The sequence below is a fragment of the Carlito syrichta genome, unplaced genomic scaffold, assembly GCF_000164805.1.
Source record: "Carlito syrichta isolate Samal-C Ts95f unplaced genomic scaffold, Tarsius_syrichta-2.0.1 Scaffold306485, whole genome shotgun sequence".
Classification (NCBI taxonomy): Eukaryota; Metazoa; Chordata; class Mammalia; order Primates; family Tarsiidae; genus Carlito; species Carlito syrichta.
Window position 1 is genome coordinate 127,707 of NW_007250581.1, and position 19,187 is coordinate 146,893.

General features: G+C 37.3%; 1 protein-coding gene and 1 pseudogene across 1 annotated transcript in view; both read left to right on the forward strand.

Annotated features, from left to right (window-relative positions):
- LOC103265352 (zinc finger protein 420-like) overlaps window positions 1-11,269 on the forward strand; it is a 21,736-nt gene extending 10,467 nt beyond the window's left edge. Inside the window, exons 3-5 of the mRNA XM_021714990.1 lie at window positions 4,789-4,915; window positions 6,365-6,451; window positions 8,982-11,269. Of these exons, the coding sequence (XP_021570665.1) occupies window positions 4,789-4,915; window positions 6,365-6,451; window positions 8,982-11,269 (2,502 nt within the window). The remainder of the gene's footprint in view (window positions 1-4,788; window positions 4,916-6,364; window positions 6,452-8,981) is intronic.
- Window positions 11,270-15,556: 4,287 nt separating this feature from the next.
- LOC103265353 lies at window positions 15,557-16,471 on the forward strand (annotated as a pseudogene).
- The last annotated feature ends 2,716 nt before the right edge of the window (window positions 16,472-19,187 follow it).

The window sequence follows — 19,187 nt, forward strand, 5'->3', positions numbered from 1 at the left end:
GCACTCCAGGCTTGGCGACAGAGTGAGACTCCAACTCAAAAAAAAAAGAAAAGGATTGGTTAAATAAGAAAAATCCGTGCTTAATAAAGACATAAATGAAAGCATATTTAGAACTCTCTCCAATGCATAGACAACGTATTTCTTTACATCTGTTAGGCATTTTTGTCAATAAGTTTTTAATTTTTTAAATTCAATACAACTGTTTATTGAGCACTTAAAACAGTGTCTGGCCCATACATCAGTGACTTAGACACAGTTCCTGTCTTCATAGGGCAGTCATTGTGGTGGGGACATTTTCCAGATCATTAATCTGTCGTTTTCTTATTAAAAGTCTGTTATCGTCTCGTTCTTCCCAAATCTTTGCTGATCTCAACTACTGTATAGATATACTTCTACTTTGTTTTGTGATTTCCCTTTGTTTTTGCTGTTATATTGCACTTTCCAACCCATGTTTTTTGGATGCCTAACACTCTGGTCCTAGTTCACTGTCCTTCTTGATCAGGTACATGTCACCATTTTTCATGGTCAGGACCTGGGACTTGCTATGAAGAAATATTAATGAGTTCTGCTTGTAACCAAGATAGTGTAATAGGGACTGTATTTACCTTTCACCTAAAACATCTACAATCCTGGACAACATAGATGAAATAATGTTTTTTAAAAGTAACACATTAGGCAGTACAGAACAGTAATCTCTGAAAGGGGAAGCAAATGAGATAAACTCTACTGTTGAACCAGCTCACTGCTTAGAGAGTTTCTAGACTTCAGTGCAGAGAGCAAGGACCAAGGTTGAACACAGTGGTTTCACTGAGATGGTTAGATGAAACTAGGACTCCAGAAAAACCAAGGTGAGTAGAGTTCATAGCTGCACACAGAGCTTCAGAAATCTTCAAAGGTCTCCACTGAGTCTTTTTTATTTTTAATTAAAAATTGCTTTATATATTTAGATGTTACAAGTATAGATTTATTACTTGCATATATTACATAGTGGTGATGTCTGGGCTTTTTCATATACCCAAATTTTAGATATAGAGTCATGCATTGCTTAACTGCAGGGATATGTTATTGTGTCATAAGGCGATTCTTATGTCATAGTGTGAACATTATAGACATGTACTTGACAAACCTAGATAGTGTAACCTAAACCAAACCCTAACCTAAGGTATAAGCTACAACCTGTTGTTCCTAAGCTACAAACTGGCTACAGCATATTACTGTACTGAATACTATAGGAAATTGTAACATGGTGATAAGTATTTGTATATGTAATCATAGAAAAGTGTAGTTAAATACTATACAAGAGATGATAAAAAGAGTATACTTATATGGCACTTGCCATGATTGGAGCTTATAGGGCTGGAAATTGTTCTAGGTGAGTCAGTGAATGTGAAGACCTAGGACTATACACTTAGGCCACACTAAATTTATTTAAAATTTTGTTTTTCTTCAATAATAAATTAACCTTAGCTTACTATAACATTTTTACTTTAAGAACTTTTTAATTTTAACTTTTTTACTTTTTAAAAATACATTTAGCTTAAAACACAGGCACATTGTACAACTGTATTAAAATATATTATTTCTTTATATCTTTATTCCACGTGCTTTTGTCCTGTTTTTTAAATTTATTTTTATTTTTACTTTTAGGATTTTTTTTGTTTAAAACTAAGCACAGAAACACACATGTTAGCCTAAGCCTGCACACAAGATCATCAGTATTACTGTCTTTCACCTCCATATATTGTCCTTCTCAAGGTCTTCAGAGGTACTATCACATATGTAGCAGCCATCTGCTGTGATAACAGTGCCTTCTTCTGGAATACCTCCTGAAGGGCATGCTCGAGGCTGTTATACAGTTAACATATTATTTTTTGTAAGGAATGCATTCTAAAGTAATGATAAAACATATAGTGTAATGCATATATGAATAACAGTAATTTATGATCATTATCGAGTATGTACTATACATAATTTTATGTGCTAGACTTTTACACAAATGGGAGTACAATAGGTTTGTTCAAACCAGCATCGCCACAAACATGTAAGTATTGCATTGTAGTATGATGTTACGATGGTGGCTATGATATCAGTAGGCAATAGGAATTTTTCAGCTCCTTTATGATCTTGTGGGACCACCATCACGTATGCAGTCTGTCACTGACTGAAACACTCTTATGTGGTATAGGACAGTACAGCAAAATTAGAAAGATGGTATGAGAGGTCTTATATACCTCATACTCCATTTCCTCTATTACTAACATCTTACATTAGTATGGTACATTTGTCACAAATAATTAACCACACTGATACATTAATTGATGTCTATATTTTATTCAGAATTGTTAGTTTTTACCTAATGCCCTTCTTCTGTTCCAGGATCCCATCCAGGATAGCACATTACATTTAGTCATCATGTCTCCTCAAACTTCTCTTGGCCTTGACAGTTTCTCAGTTTCCTTGCTTTTGATGACCTTGAGAGTTTTGAGAAAGACTGATCAAGTATTTTGTAGAATGTCCCTTAATTGAGATTTGTCTGATGTTTTTCTCATGATTAGACTAGGGCTGTGAGTTTGGATGACGAAACCCACAGTAATAAAGTGCATTTTCAGCACATCATATCAAGGGAATGTATCAACATTTAATCACTGTTGATATTAACCTTGATCACCTGACTGATGTAGTGTTTGTCAGTTTTCTCCACTGTAAAGTTGCTCTCCCCTACCCCCGCATCTTAATACTGTACTCTTTAGGAAGAAGTCACTGTGCTCAGCCTACACTTAAAGTATGGAGTTAAGCTGTACAAGTTAATGTTTTGATATAAATATACATTATGAAATTGTCATGCATAATATATATAAGTATACATTATGAAATAATTGTCACTATCAAGCTAATTAACATAGGGCCCTTCAGTCTTAGGGTATCAGCAAGAACTCCAATTGGTCCTCCTGATGTCTAATCTAATAGTGGTGTTAAGACCTTTCTTTTGACCCCATCAATGTCCACTTTATCCCATTTCTTGTGTGTGTGTGTGTGTGTGTGTGAGTTAGAGTCTCACTCTGTCACCCAGGCTGGAGTGCAGTTCATGGCAGTTCGACCCAGGCTGGAGTGCAGTTCGACCTGCTGGGCTCCAGTGGTCCTTCTGCCTCAGCCTTCCAAGTAGCTGAAACTAAAGGCACACGCTACCATGCCCAGCTAATTTTGGATTTAGTGTAGAGTGGAGGTCTCGCCAAGTTGCCGGGACTAGTCTCAAACCCATGGGCTCAGGCAATCCTCTCACCTTAGCCTTCCAAAGTGCTGGGATTACAGGCTGAGTCACCGAGCCCAGCCTATTTTTCCCATTTCTTAATAACCATTTAAAGATGTACACACTGCTGTGATGAGAGTTCCTTGACTATCTCCTTTGTCTTTCCCCATTTTTCTGTGAACCACTGTAATTTTCTTAGCTTCTGTAAGACCCAAGAGGGAAAACTGAGACAACAAATCTGATACGGCTTCTTGGACATCGCTTGATTTTGCAGCAGTAAAGTTACATGTAGTACCCATGCAAAAGGGGTCCCCTTAATCTCAGTATTTGTCATGACCTGGTATAAGTGCATGAACACTGGATCATTCTAAAGCCAATTCCAGTATCTCAAATATGCAGCATATCAGCTGCTTCATCTGAGGAGTTTCACTTGACATTTAAACTAAGAAAACAATTTTTTATCGCAGAGTATATGAACTTTTTTTGTCTGTTTTTGTGAGTTGGAGTCTCACTCTGTCGCCCAGACTGGAGTGCAGTGGCTGCTCCCGGCCACTGCAGCCTCGACCTGCTGGGCTCCGGTGATCCTTCTGCCTCAGCTTTCCAAGTAACTGGAACTACAGGCGTGCGCTACCATGCCTGGTTGATTTTTTGATTTATTGTAGAGATGAGGTCTCACTGCCCAGGCGGGTCTCGAGCCCACTCACCTCAGCCTCCCAAAGGCGTGGGATTACAAACTGAGCCACCGAGCCCAGCTGAGTATATGAACTTTATGGCAGTTTTTATCCACTTGACTAAGCTAATTATTCCCTCAAGAATGATCTGGCTCCTATCTGGTTCATATACAGCCAACTGTGATTGTTCAATATTAACCCATGGGTCCTGCATCAAATCAAACATAACTTCTCCCTTCTATAGTATTCCAAAGTGATGAGATTGCTCCTAAGTTAATCACTTTCACAGTCCATTTTGGCAAAGGTTCTTTTGGAAGCAGATTATATCAGTCTACAAAAGGAGACCCACTCTTTGATTCTACACTCTTGGGTTCATTCGTTTCTTGGATTTACCCTTTTCTCTGCCACCTAGGCTACCTTTTTTGGTAGTCAGAGGTTATAAAAGTGCTGTTGGAATGTGCGGAGTTTAAACTCAAAGCTCCAAGCTGCTGAGTTAACCCTTTACTGCACAGAGGCATATGGTATTTAATGTGCTTATAGAGCTATTCAATTTTAACTTATATTGTTTACCTTACATTTTTTGCTTCCTGACTTGTTCTGATTAATAGAAGTTTTCCATAGTAACAGGAGGTTGTATCCACCCCACAACACCGGATTGTTTGGCGCTGGGTGTATATTAATTTCCTTATTGCCCGCTCCTATGTTATAACATCCAGTTCCAACCTATTGCTTAATATAGGAAAGAGATCCCCTTTTAACCGTAGTATTTGTCAGAGGGATTTTTTGGAAAACGCCTTTTTATATTCTTATTGCTGACTGGAAATATATTTTCTTTACTATTCCATATATTACCCAGAATTTCCCTTTCAGGGGTTGGTGACATTCGGGGATGTGGCTATAGACTTCTCCAAGGAAGAGTGGGAATACCTAGGCCCTGCTCAGCGAGATTTATACAGAGATGTGATGTTGGAGAACTACAGCTGCTTTGTATCACTGGGTGAGGTCTTGTGTTCCCTGTAATTCTGAAAATGTTTTCCCCACTGGAAATTCTAGGGCTGCATTAAAATTTCTAAACCTCTCTTACCTGTTCCAAAAAAATTGGTTTGCGCTTTGTGTTGTTGAAATAGTATGCTTCTCTCAGGCACCTTCATGTTTTTTCACTGACCTTTCATATTTGTCAGAGGGATTTTTTGGAAAACCCTTTTTTATATTCTTATTGCTGACTGGAAATATATTTTCTTTACTATTCCATATATTACACAGAATTTTCGTATAATTGACTTTCCCTCTTGAGTTTTAAAGAGATAGGTGATGGTGGAAGGACATTGATAGAAGAGACTACGGGATTTAGAATATGATGGCTTATCTGAAGTGTAGGACAACACATATCTTCATGTTTTTGTTTGAAAGCTACAATCTAGGAATTTTGTATTTAATGTTGAGGAGTTTCCTAGGAAAAACCATTCATTATGTCTTGAAGCTTCTTGTTTTTCTTACCAAATAACTAAAAATAGAGCCCGTGTATATTTAAATTTAATTAAGACCTTTCTCCCCTCATTTGTATTTTTGTTCCTTGTGCTCTTCAGGTCAGCTTAATGTGAATATATTCTAACTTCCTCATTCTTTATCCAAAAGCTTTTCTGGGGCCCATTTAAAAATCTTTTTATTTTGAAATGATTTTAAGAGCTAGAACTCATCGGTATACCTAGTGTCTATATAATCTTCAGCCATTTTTTTTCTAATGTTAACAGTTTACACAAGCATAGTACACTTATCTCAACCAGAAAGTGTACACTGGTGCAGTCTTATTGAATTATTTACATTCTTCATTCAGATGTCATTAATTACCCTGGTAGTGTACTTACCTGGGACCCCACATTGCAGCATGTCTCTGTAGTCCTTTCCAACCTTGGAAGTTTTCTTTTTCTTTTATGACCTTAACACTTTTGAGCTGTGCTGGCCTGTTATTACATATAATATTCCTGGATTTGGGTTTATTGTATTTTTATGATTTAAGTGTATATATTTTCAGCAAGAATACTGCAGAAGTGATGCCTTTTTCAGTGCGTCATATGACAAGATAATATATAGTCCATATAGTTTTTGTTGATGCTAATTTTGATTATTGGGTTGAAGTGGTATCCTCTAGAGCTCTGCATTGTAAAACCACTGTCTTTTTCCTTGGAAATCAGTAAATAAATAGTTTGTTGTGAAGTACTTTGAGTGTCTGCAAACATCTGCTTTCTCATTATATTTTCCTCGCTTACTTTAGTTTTCATCAATGATTCCTGCATGCAACAATTGTTTACTGTGATGTTTAGCAAATAGAGATTTTCTATTTTCATCATTCTTCTGAGGAACTGGAATTTACTTTAGGTGAAACCAACTTGAAATCAAAACTTGTTTGTGTATATGTTTATTTTTAATATCCTACTTCATTGAGCAGGACTTGCCACTTCTAAGCCATCAGTGATTTTCCTGTTGGAGCAAGGGAAAGAACCGTGGATGGTTGGAGAAGCAGGGTGGTATGCAGGTGAGTAAGGGTGTTGGGCAGCAACAGAAATGCATTTCAGGGAAGCCCAAACTGGTCAGAGTAGTGATGTCTTTCCTTTGAGATATTGTGTGGATATCTGCCCGCAGAGGCTCCAAGGTCTTGGTAGAAAAAATTTGACAAATGAAGAGAATATTAGAATTTTTACAAAGAACTTACTTTTTTTGGTATAATTGACATAGAATGAACTCAATATATTAAAGGGTACAATTTGACCTATTTTGATATATGCGTATACACTCGTGAAAACTTCACCATAATTAAGAATAAATATATTGATCACTCCCATTGCTTGTGGTCTAAGGAAAAAAAGACTTCAATATTTTATAATTGAATAGGCTGTTTCTTACATCTTTGATTAATGTCCTATACTGGAGAAAGTAAATTTCCCTTCTATACTTAATTTGGTTAGAATTTTTATGATGACTCTGTTGAATCTTGTCAAAAATATTTTCTGCCTCTATCCAAGTGATCATATTATTTGTCTTTGTAAACGTATTAGTGTGTTAACTTATATTAATTGATATTTAAATGTTAAACCTACTTTATTCATGGAGGAAACTCCAGTGGGTCATGTTATATCATGTATTTTATATATGTTATTGGATTATATTTGCTAGTATTTTTAAAGGTTTATTACATTAGTTGTCATGAGGAAAATTTGTACTTTTCTAATGTCCTTTTCCAGTTTTAGTAGCAGGAGACTTGGAGTTATTTCTGTATTCCAGAAGATTTTTTTTTAGAGTTAGCATTATCTCTCCTTGACTGGTAGGATTTAGTGGTAAAACTATTTGGGTCATGTGTATCCTTGGGGCAGTGTGTGTACTACAAATTCAATTTCTGTGATAAACGCAGTTTTTTGTGTTAACTGTTTCTTGAGTGATCTTTGTTAGTTTGTGACTTTCAAAGAATGTATCCATTTTATCAAATTTGTTGTTTGTTCTTTTGGAAGTTTTTTTGTTTTTTTAGATTAGAAAATATAGTGTATTTAGAAAGTAAATTAGAGAGGGAGGGAAAGGAAGTTCACCTCCCTAAGGTAGGGAAGGGAGCCAAAGCTTAGAAAAACATGGCAGCCCAAATTTATTGTTTTTATAGGGATTAAATAGTTCATAATATCTTATTTAATTGTTTAATTATTTATTATTTGTACTGTTTAATTTTAAATTTATGTAGGATTTGTAATTAGGAATGCTTTTTTCCTGATATTTGTATTTTGTCTACTCTTTTTTCCTTGGTAATTTGGCTGTGGGGTTTTTTAAGCTTGCTGATCTTTTCAGTGAACCAGCTTTTGGCTCTGTTAATTGTCTTTATGATGTGTCACTTTTCAAATTCATTGATTTCTGCTCTTATCTTGATTACTTATTTTCCTCTACTGACTATGGGTTTATTTTGTTCTTTTTTACTGTTTTTCAGTAGAGTCTTAAGTCATTTATTACATTGTTCTTCTTTTCTAATGCTTTTGTAATACAAGCATTTAAAGCTATAGATTTCACACTAAGTTCTACCCTTGCTACATCAACACATCTTGATATGGTATTTTTTTATTATTGTTCATTTCTAAATGTTTTCTAATTTCCTGTGTGTATTGTTTATTTTCTAAAATTTTCTGCATGGTTTTAATATTTTTTAGTGTATTAAGGCTCGTTTAATAGCTCAGCACATGGTCTGTTTTAAATGTATATGCGCATTTGAACAGAGTGTACATTCTGCAGTTGTTGATGCTATGTTTTGTAAAAATCAACTAGTCGAAGGTAGTAGACACTGTTACTTATATCCACAATTCCTTTACAATTTTGGTGAGGAAGGCTGGTTTTTCTATCAGTCATTGAGAGATAATTTTTAAATCTCCAACTATGACAATAGAATTGTATATTTCTTTCTTTATTTTGTCTATTTTTGCTTTATATATTTTCAGCCTCTGTTGCTATTCACCTGCACATTTCTGATTATCAAGACTTCCTGATGAACTGGTCCTTTTATCACTATTATAACAAAATTATGTTTGATAATATAGAGTATCTTGAAGTCTTTTATATCTGATACTAACATAACCATTCTAACCATTTTTCTCCAAATTGAATACTAATATTTGAAAGTCATCTAAGCCATTTATTTATTTATTTATTTATTTATTTTGAGTTGGAGTCTCACTCTGTCACCCAGGTTGAAGTGCAGTAGCACGCTCACGGCCACCCCATCATCGACCTGCTAGGCTCTGGCAATCCTTCTGCCTCAGCCTTCCAAGTAGCCAGAACTGCAGGTGTGTGCTACCACACCTGGCTAATTTTTTATTTATTGTAGAGACAAGTTCTCGCCAAGTTGCCCGGGCTGGTCTCGAACCCGCGGGTTCAGGCCATCCACTTGCCTCAGCCCCCCAAAGTGCTGGGATTACAAGCTGAACCATCAATCCTGGCAAAAGCCTTTTATTTCGAAAGAGCACTATTGTCTGTTTGCTTCTGACATACAAATTTTATTTCTCCTAAACAAAATATAATGTTTAATTTTCTTTCAGATTTGCCGTCTAGACATGAGACTGAGGAATTACCTCTCAAGAAGTTCATTTTTGAGGAGGAATTATTAAAATGGAAAATCATAGAAAGAGGCAGAAGTTCTTGCCTTGAGGATTCTTGTTTTGGAAATGATAAGAAATGCAAGGGACTCTTTGAGACACAACAGGAAACTAAAGAGGAATATTTCAGGCATGTAACAGTCCCACTTGAAATAATATCTACTGAAAAGAAAATCTATGAACATAAACAATGTGAAAACCTTACTCAACAGGTAGGAATTCATACCAGTGATGAATTCATACCAGTAATGGAACTTGATGGAATGTGTGGAATGGACACTATATTTTACACAAATCATATGCAACAACAGAGAAACTTTATTGACAACAAATTCAATGATTTTAAGGCATATGACAGAGATTTTTCTTATGACTTTCACCTAACTCAGTATCAAATAAATCATACTAGTAACAAACCCTATAAATGTCAGATATGCTGTAAGACCTTTAGAACGCTTCCCAACTTTACTCAACATAATCAAATCCACACTGGTGGGAACCCATATGAATGCAAAGAATGTGGGAAAGCTTTTATGTCTTCTTCAAGATTAATTCAACATAAGAGAACTCATAGTAATGAGAAACCCTATGAATGTCAGGAATGTGGGAAGACTTTTCGATGGAATGCACATCTTACTCAACATCGAAGAATTCACACTGGTGAGAAACCCTATAAATGTAAACAATGTTGGAAAGCATTTGCTTCTGCTTCTAACTTTAAGAGACATCAGAAAATTCACACCGACAAGAGAACTTATGATTGTAAAGAATGTGGGAAGGCATTTAATAATTGTTCATCTCTTATTCAACATCAGAGAATTCACACTGATAAGAAACCTTTTGTTTGTAAGGAATGTGGCAAGGCATTTAATGACTGCTCATCACTTACTCAACACCAGTTAACTCATACTAATGAGAAGCCTTATGAATGCCAGGAATGTAAAAAGGCTTTTAAGAAACGTGCATACCTTACTCGGCATCAAAGAGTTCATAGTGGCGAGAAACCATATGAATGTAAGGAATGTGGGAAGGCGTTTGCTGGTGTTTCTGCCTTTAGTACACATAAGAGAATTCACACTGGTAAGAAACCCTATGAATGCAAGGAATGTGGGAAAGCCTTTAATTATGGCTCAACTTTTATTGAACACCAGAGAATTCACACTGGAGAGAAACCTTATGAATGTAAGCAGTGTGGTAGGGCATTTTCCTTTCTTTCATCATTTTTTCAACATAAGAGAACACATACTAATGAGAAACCCTATGAATGTCAGGAATGCAAGAAGGCATTTAGGCTGAGAAAACATCTAACTACACATCAAAGAATTCACAGTGGTAAGAAAACCTTTGAATGTAATGACTGTGGGAAGGCCTTCACTTGTGTTTCTTTTTTTACTAGACATCAGAGAATTCACACTGGTGAGAAACCATATGAGTGTAAGGAATGTAAAAAATCCTTTGCTGATTGTTCAAGTCTTAGTCAACACCGGAGAATTCACACAGGTGAGAAACCCTATGAATGTAAGCAGTGTGGGAAGGCATTTACCTCTTTATCAACATTTTGTCGACATAAGAGAATACATACTAATGAGAAACCATACGAATGCCAAGAATGCAAGAAGACATTTAGGCAGAGAGGACATCTAACTACACATCAAAGAATTCACAGTGGTGAGAAACCCTATGAATGTAAGGACTGTGGAAAAGCCTTCACTTGTGTTTCTGATTTTACTAGACATTATAGAATTCACACTGGTGAGAAACCGTATGAGTGTAAAGAGTGTGGAAAATCCTTTAGTGATAGTTCAAGTCTTACTCAACACCGGAGAATTCATACTGGTGAGAAACCTTTTGAATGTAAGCAATGTGGGAAGGCATTTACCTCTTTTTCAGGATTTTTTCAACATAAGAGAATACATACTAATGAAAAACCCTATGAATGCCAGGAATGCAAGAAGGCCTTTAGGGAAAGAGGACATCTAACTACACATCAAAGAATTCACAGTGGTGAGAAACCCTATGAATGTAAAGACTGTGGGAAGGCCTTCACTTGTATTTCTACTTTTACTAGACATTATAGGATTCACACTGGTGAAAAACCATACGAGTGTAAAGAATGTGGAAAGTGCTTTAGTGATAGTTCAGGTCTCACTCAACACCGGAGAACTCACACTGCAAAAAACCTTTTGAATGTCACAGGTGAAAAAGCACCAGAAAATATACATATGAGCTGATGAACCCTATGTATTTGAATGTTATCCTTTATTTAACAGCCCTTATCTAACATCACCAAGTTTATATTGGAGAGAAACTTGGGAAATATAAGATGTGGAAAATACTTTTATCTGTCCTTCACTTATATTGTTACATAAAATAGTTTGTACTGATGAGAAGTCTTGTGAAAGTTAGATGTGTATATAGATCTACTCTTAGACTATATTCAACAGTATATAACTTATAATATTGGTATGGTATAGTACACCCTGATTTTGCAGTTGTCCACCATGGAACAGCAAATAGTTTGTAAGTGAAGAAAATCCAATGAATGGGTAAATTTCTTTTGCCCCATAACTCACAATTTATTCTGTATCAGAATTTATACATGAAAAGTAAAATAGTAAATAGAAATAAAATATTCTGTTACCAGTAAAACATAGTTATATTTGGTGACATCATTACCATAGAGAATTAACATATGTAGACAATAGCCATGTTGACTTTGTGAATGTAGAAAAACCTTTACCTATAATATGAATATTTTCAGCATCATTCTAGTTTCACTGTTTGCCACCTGTATTTTATTACCAAGTAATTTGAATTTTGTGTACTACAGACTACCAATTTTTTGCATTGTGGTATTATTGTGGAAATTAGTGAGTTAATTCAGGCAAACATCTTTGAAATAGTTACTAGAAAATAAAAACTATTCAGTAAATACTGGCTTTCATCATTGTTTTTATCACCTTTATTGCTACTCTTGGGACATTCATATAAAAACAATTTTACAAATCTTTTTTTTTTTTTTTAGAATTGGGGTACAAGTGCATGTTTGTTAAATGGGCATATTATGTAGTGGTGGGGATTGGGTCTCAGGTGGCCAATTCACCAAATAGTAAATAATGTAACCAGTATGTAATTTATGATCCCTAAACCTCTCCCTGCCTCTCCCCTTATTGGTGTCCCCAATGTCTGTTATTTCCATCTTTGTGGCCATTTAGCTCCCATATATAAATGAGAACATGTTGTGTTTGGTTTTCTGTTTCCGACTTAGTTCACTTAGGATGATGTTTTCCAGTTCCACTCGTATTGCCTTAGAGGACGTGATTTCATTGTTTCTTATGGCTGCATTATATTCCATGGTGTTTTTGTACCACATTATCTTTATGCAGTCATTCACAACTGTGAATAGTGCTGTAACGAACAGCTGAGTACAAGTATCTTTTTAATATAATGACTTGTCTTCCTTTGGGTGTATCCCTAGTAGTGGGATTGCTGGATCAAATGGTATTTCAGTTTTTAGTTCTTTGAGAAATCTGTATACTTTTTTCCATAGAGGTTGAACTATATCCCCACCAACAGTAGGAAAGTGTTCTTTTTCTCTACTACTGTGCCAACATCTGTTGTTCTTTGACATTTTAATAATAGCCATTCTAAGTTGGTATTTCATTGTAGTTTTAATTTACATTTCTCTGCTGATTAGTGATGTTGAACATTTTTTCATAAGTTTGTTGGCCACTTATATGCCTTCCTTTGAGAAGTGTCTGCTCATGTCTTTGCCTACTTTTTGATGCATCTGTTTTTTCTTTTTATGTTAAGATGTTTGAGTTCCTTGTAGATTCTGGATATTAGTCCTTTGTATTAAGCATAATTTGCAAATATTTTTCCCATTCTATAGGTTTTCTATTTACTCTTATTTCTTTTGCTGAACAGAAGTTTTTTAGTTAATTAAATTTCATTTGTTTGTTTTTGCTGTTGTCACAATTGCTGTATGGGAATATTTTGCTCTATATTGGAGAATATTCCTTGTAGAGAGGAGAAGAATGTATATCCTGCAGTTATTAGTTGGCAAGTTCTACAAATGTTTGTTAGGTCCACTTAGCAGTGTTTAAACCAACAACAGTAAAAAAGACAAAAAGGGACATTATATAATGATCAAGGGTTCAATTCAACAAGATTTAACTATCTTAAACATATATGTATGAATCGGGTACAGTGGCTCATACATGTAATCCCAGGACTTTGGGAGGTCGAGTTTATTTATTGATTTTCTGCTTCGATGATCTGTCTAATTATGTCAGCAGGGTGTTGAAGTCCCACACTATCGTATTGATGTCAATATGCTTTCTAAGGTCAAGTAGTGTTTGCTTCATGAATGTGGGTGCTCTGATGTTTGACAATTTTTTTTTTTCAGTTGTTGTCTCATTCTGTTGCCCAGGCCTCAGTGCAGTGGAACAATAATGGCTCACTGCAGCCTCAACTTCCTGGGCTCAGGCAATCTTTCTGCCTCAGCCTTCAAATTAAAGGCACATGCCATAACATCTGGCTTATTTTTTTATTTTTTTGGTAGAGATGAGGTCTTATTATGTTTTCTAGGCTAGTCTCGAACTCCTGGGCTCAAACAATCCTGTCTCAACCTCCCAAAGTCCTGGGATTATACACATGAGCCACCGCACTGACTCATGCATCTATGTTTAAGATAGTTAAATTTTGTTGAATTGCATCTTTCTTTGTTATACAATGCCCTTTTTTGTCTTTTTTACTGTTGTTGGCTTAAAGTCTGTGTTATCTGATATGAGGATGACTATTGCTGCTAGTTGTTGTCTTCCATTCACATGATACGTCTTTTTCCACGCATTTGCGTTGAGTCTGTGGCTGTCTTTGACCAGTAGGCGGATCTCTTGTAGGCAGCAGATGGTTGGGTATTTTTGGTTTTTTTAATGCAGTTTGCATTCTGCGTCTATTAAGTGGCATGTTTAGGCCATTTATGTTCAGGGTTAATATTGATATGTGATATTTTGTTCCTGCCATAGTGTTGTAAGCTAGCTGCCTTGAGATTTCAAATGCATAGTTGCTTTATAGAATCTGTGAGCTTTGTACTTAGGTGATCTTATTATAATAATGAGTATAGTTGTTTCACTTCCATGTTTAGAACTCCTTTGAGCATCTATAGTGGAGCTGGTTTAAAATCTACCGTTACAACTTGTCCTCTTGGAAATCTATGATTTATTCTGGAATGAAAATTATTAGAATATAGAAAGTATAATGAAACATTCATTTAAACTTATTTAAGTTCAATCAGAAATTCATTTTGGAAACTGAGTGGATGTATTATGTAAATCTTTTTTAGAGTAAATGTGATATCAGAAGTGATACGTCTCTAGCAGGTTTCAAAAAGTAATGGACATTTTCTGAGGCTAGCTAAAGACAATGAGATATTAACAAAAGGTGAATTTAAAAAAAACTTTACAGTTTATAAACACCCTTATATAATTATTGTATTAAGTGAAAAATGCCATCTGAAATAACAGAATTTTTAGAGTCTTCCATAATAAAACCTGATCTGTTTACTTCATTTGAATAAATAGGTAAATCCAAAGCAATTCTGGAAATATGTTACATAAATTAATTTGTTCATTCAATGAATTTAAGTGAATTAAGAAGAGAAATAAATGAAATTGATAGACAGTAGGCTTTATTTAAAAGCTGTTTGAAACAGCCAGTAATATAGACTAGATTTTTCCTAGTGTGATTGAGATATATAAATTAAGGATGCAAATGTAGCAGTGCAAATGGGAATGTGGAAATTTTACAGGCAGTAAATTTTTAATATTATGAAATATTTGAAATTTTTAGTTCTGTAATATTTCAATTAGATTTAAAATATCCATAGTAGGCCATTGCTTGGTTAAACTCTGCTGTCTCCACATGGTTCTTTGAGCTATAGCCACCATGTTTTCTTAGTTTGGCCCCCTCACCTACTTTGGGGAGGTGAATCTTCTCTCTCTCTCTTTCTCTCTCTCTCATTTACTTTCTACCTAAACTTTGCTTGAAAACTTTGCTGATCACTCTAAAATTCATTTTAGAAACAAGCCAAAGAATCCGCAGGTTTGCATCATACCCCACCCGGCATCAATTGTGATATCTACTAAAATGATTCCTATTTTATAATTTTGGAGTTGGCTCAGTTTTCAGCAATTATGAATAAACCTGCTATAAACATTTATGTGCAGATTTTTATATGGACAGAAGTTTCCAACTCATTTGAGTAAATATCAAAAAGCATGATTGCTGAATCATATGGAAGGAGAGATCCCTGCTGTGTAGCTCTACCTGGCAGCCCTCATGAGCCTGTACTACCTTGTGCACTGGTACCCAGATAGGCAGGTAGTAAGCCAGATAAATTCCTGCTCATTATGGGCTGTGACTCGAGCTTCTGGAACCTGCTGGCCGGATAGCTGGACAGGACGTTTCTGATTCTCCACCTGAGCAAGGATAATGCTGGAGAAGGACATCCCCTCACCATGTGGCTCTACCTGGTGGCCCTTGTGGGACTGTACTACCTTGTGCACTGGTACCAGGAGAGGCGGGTGGTGAGCCACCTACAAGACAAGTACAAGTTCATCGCAGGCTGTGACTCGGGCTTTGGGAAACTGCTGGCCAGACAGCTGGACGCACGAGGCTTCAGGGTGCTGGCTGTGTGTCTGACGGAGAAGGGGGCTGAGCAGCTGAGGAACCAAACATCAGCCTGGTTAAAGACAGTGATCCTGGACGTCACTAAGAGCGTCGCTGCTACCAGAGTGCATCGCTGGGTGAAGGAGCATGTGGAGGACAGAGGACTCTGGGGCCTAGTCAACAATGAAGGCTTTATTCACCCATTTGCCTGCACTGAGTGGCAGAGAACTGAGGACTTCATTACTGTCTTCAAAGTGAAGACAGTTGGCTTGATCAAGGTGACCATGAGCATGCTTCTCTTGGTGAAGAGAGCATGGGGGAGGACTGTCAATGTCTCCAGCATTCTGGGTAGAATTGCTTTCTTTGGAGGAGTCTGTTGTTCCTCCAAGTATGGAGTAGAAGCCTTTTCAGATGTTCTGAGGCCTGAGCTTCATTTTGGAGTGAAAATTAGCGTGGTTGAACCTGGCTACTTCAGAGCAGGAATGACAGGCATGCAGCAGTCCTTAGAGAAAATGAGACAAGTCTGGGAAGAAGTGCTTATGCATATCAGGGAGGCCTATGGACTGCAGTACTTTGATGCGTATTACAACAACATGAAACAGCAGCTGTTGAAGTGTGGCACAAACCTGTACCTGGTCACCAGCTTTATGAAGCATGGTTTAATGTCTGTGCATCCCCACATTCGGTATTCAGGTGACTGGGATGCTCAGTTTTCTTCGTCCCTCTGTCTTATTTACCAACATCATTGGCAAACTACATATTGATGAGATCTTGGCCTAAAACAGTCCAGGCTGTCTAAAGAAAACTTGTTTGGTGGCTCTTGGAATTAAGACAAAAATCGGAAATTAGTTGTTAATTGTCTCAGTGATCCTTATTTAGAACCCAGCTTTTTTTGTAACATTAAGCTTTCTTTTTTTTTTTTTTTGAGTTGGAGTCTCACTCTGTCGCCCAGACTGGAGTGCAGTGGCCGCTCCCGGCCACCGCAGCCTCGACCTGCTGGGCTCCGGCAATCCTTCCGCCTCAGCCTTCCAAGTAGCTGGAATTACAGGCATGCACTACCACGCCCGGCTGATTTTTTGATTTATTGTAGAGATGAGGTCTCGCTGCCCAGGAGGGTCTCGAACCCGCGGGCTCAGGCAATCCACTCACCTCAGCCTCCCAAAGGCGCGGGATTACAGGCTGAGCCACCGAGCCCAGCACATTAAGCTTTCTTAACAAACTCATTTATCTGGTGTCACCAGAGAGTCAACATGTTTATAGTTCCACTATCCAAAGCTTCCTGCTTTACATATAAATCTTTACTGTCTTAACCATTTTTTATGAGACTATTTCCAGAATGAATCATTCTTTCTTGCCTTATTAAACGGAGTAGACTGAGAACAGTCTATCCTAGTTTTATGTCAATTCTTTATGAATGGTTTTTCTGTGCTGTGATAAACTATTACTCAGACTCCTGAGAAATATGTGGGTCTGTTTATGCATACCTGAAATGGCTCTGTATTATGGTATTTTAAATAAATATTTGATTATTCTTTCTCTGCCCTTTAAAATATATATAGCTAGATCCAGAGTAAACTTCAACAGGAATATGTAAATTTTTCTAATTGATTCATCAAGCTGTAGAAAGTTTGAGTGAAGCCATCATGCCTTTCCAAAGAACTGAAAAATTTGTCAGATAGTTACCTTAAAAAAGTATGATGTAGTGTTTACCAAGGATATTTTGAGGAAGCAGATCGTTCCATAAAAGCATATCAATTCATTCTACAAGGTTAAATTACCCATACAAAAAAAAAGGATAGTGATAGTATCCCAGATGTCCATGATATAATAGTCTTCCTGAAGGTAGCTGTAGAAACATACCCATAATCAATTCAAATTAAAAGGCAAGTAAGAACAGAAAAATGAATATAGAATGCACAAGTTGAAAGGAAATTACATAGCAGGATGATAGACATAAACCTTATCAGTAACTGCAAAAAATGTGAATGCAGTGACTGTTGCAGTTGAAAGAGAAATGTTTTCTTTCTTGGAGTATCACTCTGTGGCCCAGGCTGGAGTGTAGTGACACAATTACAGCAGCCTCAACCTCCTATACTCACGAGATCCTTTTTTTTTTTTTTTTTTTTTCTGAGTTGGAGTCTCATTCTGTTGCCCAGACTGGAGTGCAGTGGCACACTCACGGCCATCCCAGTGTCAGCCTGCTGGGCTCCGGCAATGCTTCTGCCTCAGGCTTCCAAGTAGCCAGAACTACAGGTGTGCGCTACCGTGCCCGGCTAATTTTTTATTTATTGTAGAGACAAGGTCTGGTCTCAAACCTGCAGGCCTAGGCAATCCACTCACCTCAGCCTCCCAAAGTGCTGAGATTACAGACTGAGACACCAAGCCCAGCTAGGAGATCCTTTCACCTCTGTCTCCTGAGTAGCCAGGGCTACAGGCACACACCAGCACACCTGGCTAATATTTTTGTTTTTTGTAGAGATGTTATATTGCCTACACAGGTCTTGAACTCGGGCTCCTCTCACCTAGCCTTCCAAAGTGCTAGTATTATAGGTGTGAGTCACTGCTCCTGGCCTTGTTTTCATATTTAAGCAAAATATTAATCTGTTTACAAGCCACGTAACACAACATAAAAGCTACAAAAAGACTGAAATGGAGCGGGAAAAAAGTATGCCGTTGAAATACTAGCAAAATAACTACACATGGAGAGCCAAGAGACTCGGAATAATTCTTTGGAGGGTGTGCCCCTTGTAGTACAGGCCTCCTAGGTAAGTGTTCTAAAAACCCATAAGCAGCCGGGCTTGGTGGCTCAGCCTGTAATCCCGCGCCTTTGGGAGGCTGAGGTGAGTAGGTTGCCTGAGCCCGCGGGTTCGAGACCCACCTGGGCAGCGAGACCTCATCTCTACAATAAATCAAAAAATCAGCCGTGCGTGGTAGCGTGCGCCTGTAATTCCGGCTATTCGGAAGGCTGAGGCGGAAGGATCGCTGGAGCCCAGCAGGTCGAGGCCGCGGTGGCCGGGAGCTGCCGCTGCACTCCAGTCTGGGCGACAGAGTGAGACTCCAACTCAAAAAAATAAATAAATAAAAATAAAACATCAGCATCAGTGTACCAGCTAGCATTGTGAGAAGCTACGTGTGACTTCAGTGAATTTTTTTTGGAGAGTCTTTCAATGTGTTTGCCCGTTTCATTCTGGATGATTTACAGGCATGCCTGCCCACACTGCACTGAGTGTTCAGCTGTTTTGACTAAAGATGGCATGACCCCTGTGCCCCACCTTCCCCATTTGCCTGCCTCTCCCCAAGCGACTTTTTTTGTGTTTCCCAGGACGAAAAGAGTCCTCAAAGGGAAATGATTTCCCTGTGTGGAAGAGATGAAACAAACAATGGCAGAAGCACTAAAAGTCATCAAAATTGACAAGTTTAAAAACATTCGAGCAGTGGAAAAAAGCATCTTGATAGGTGTATTACATCAAAAGGAGAGTA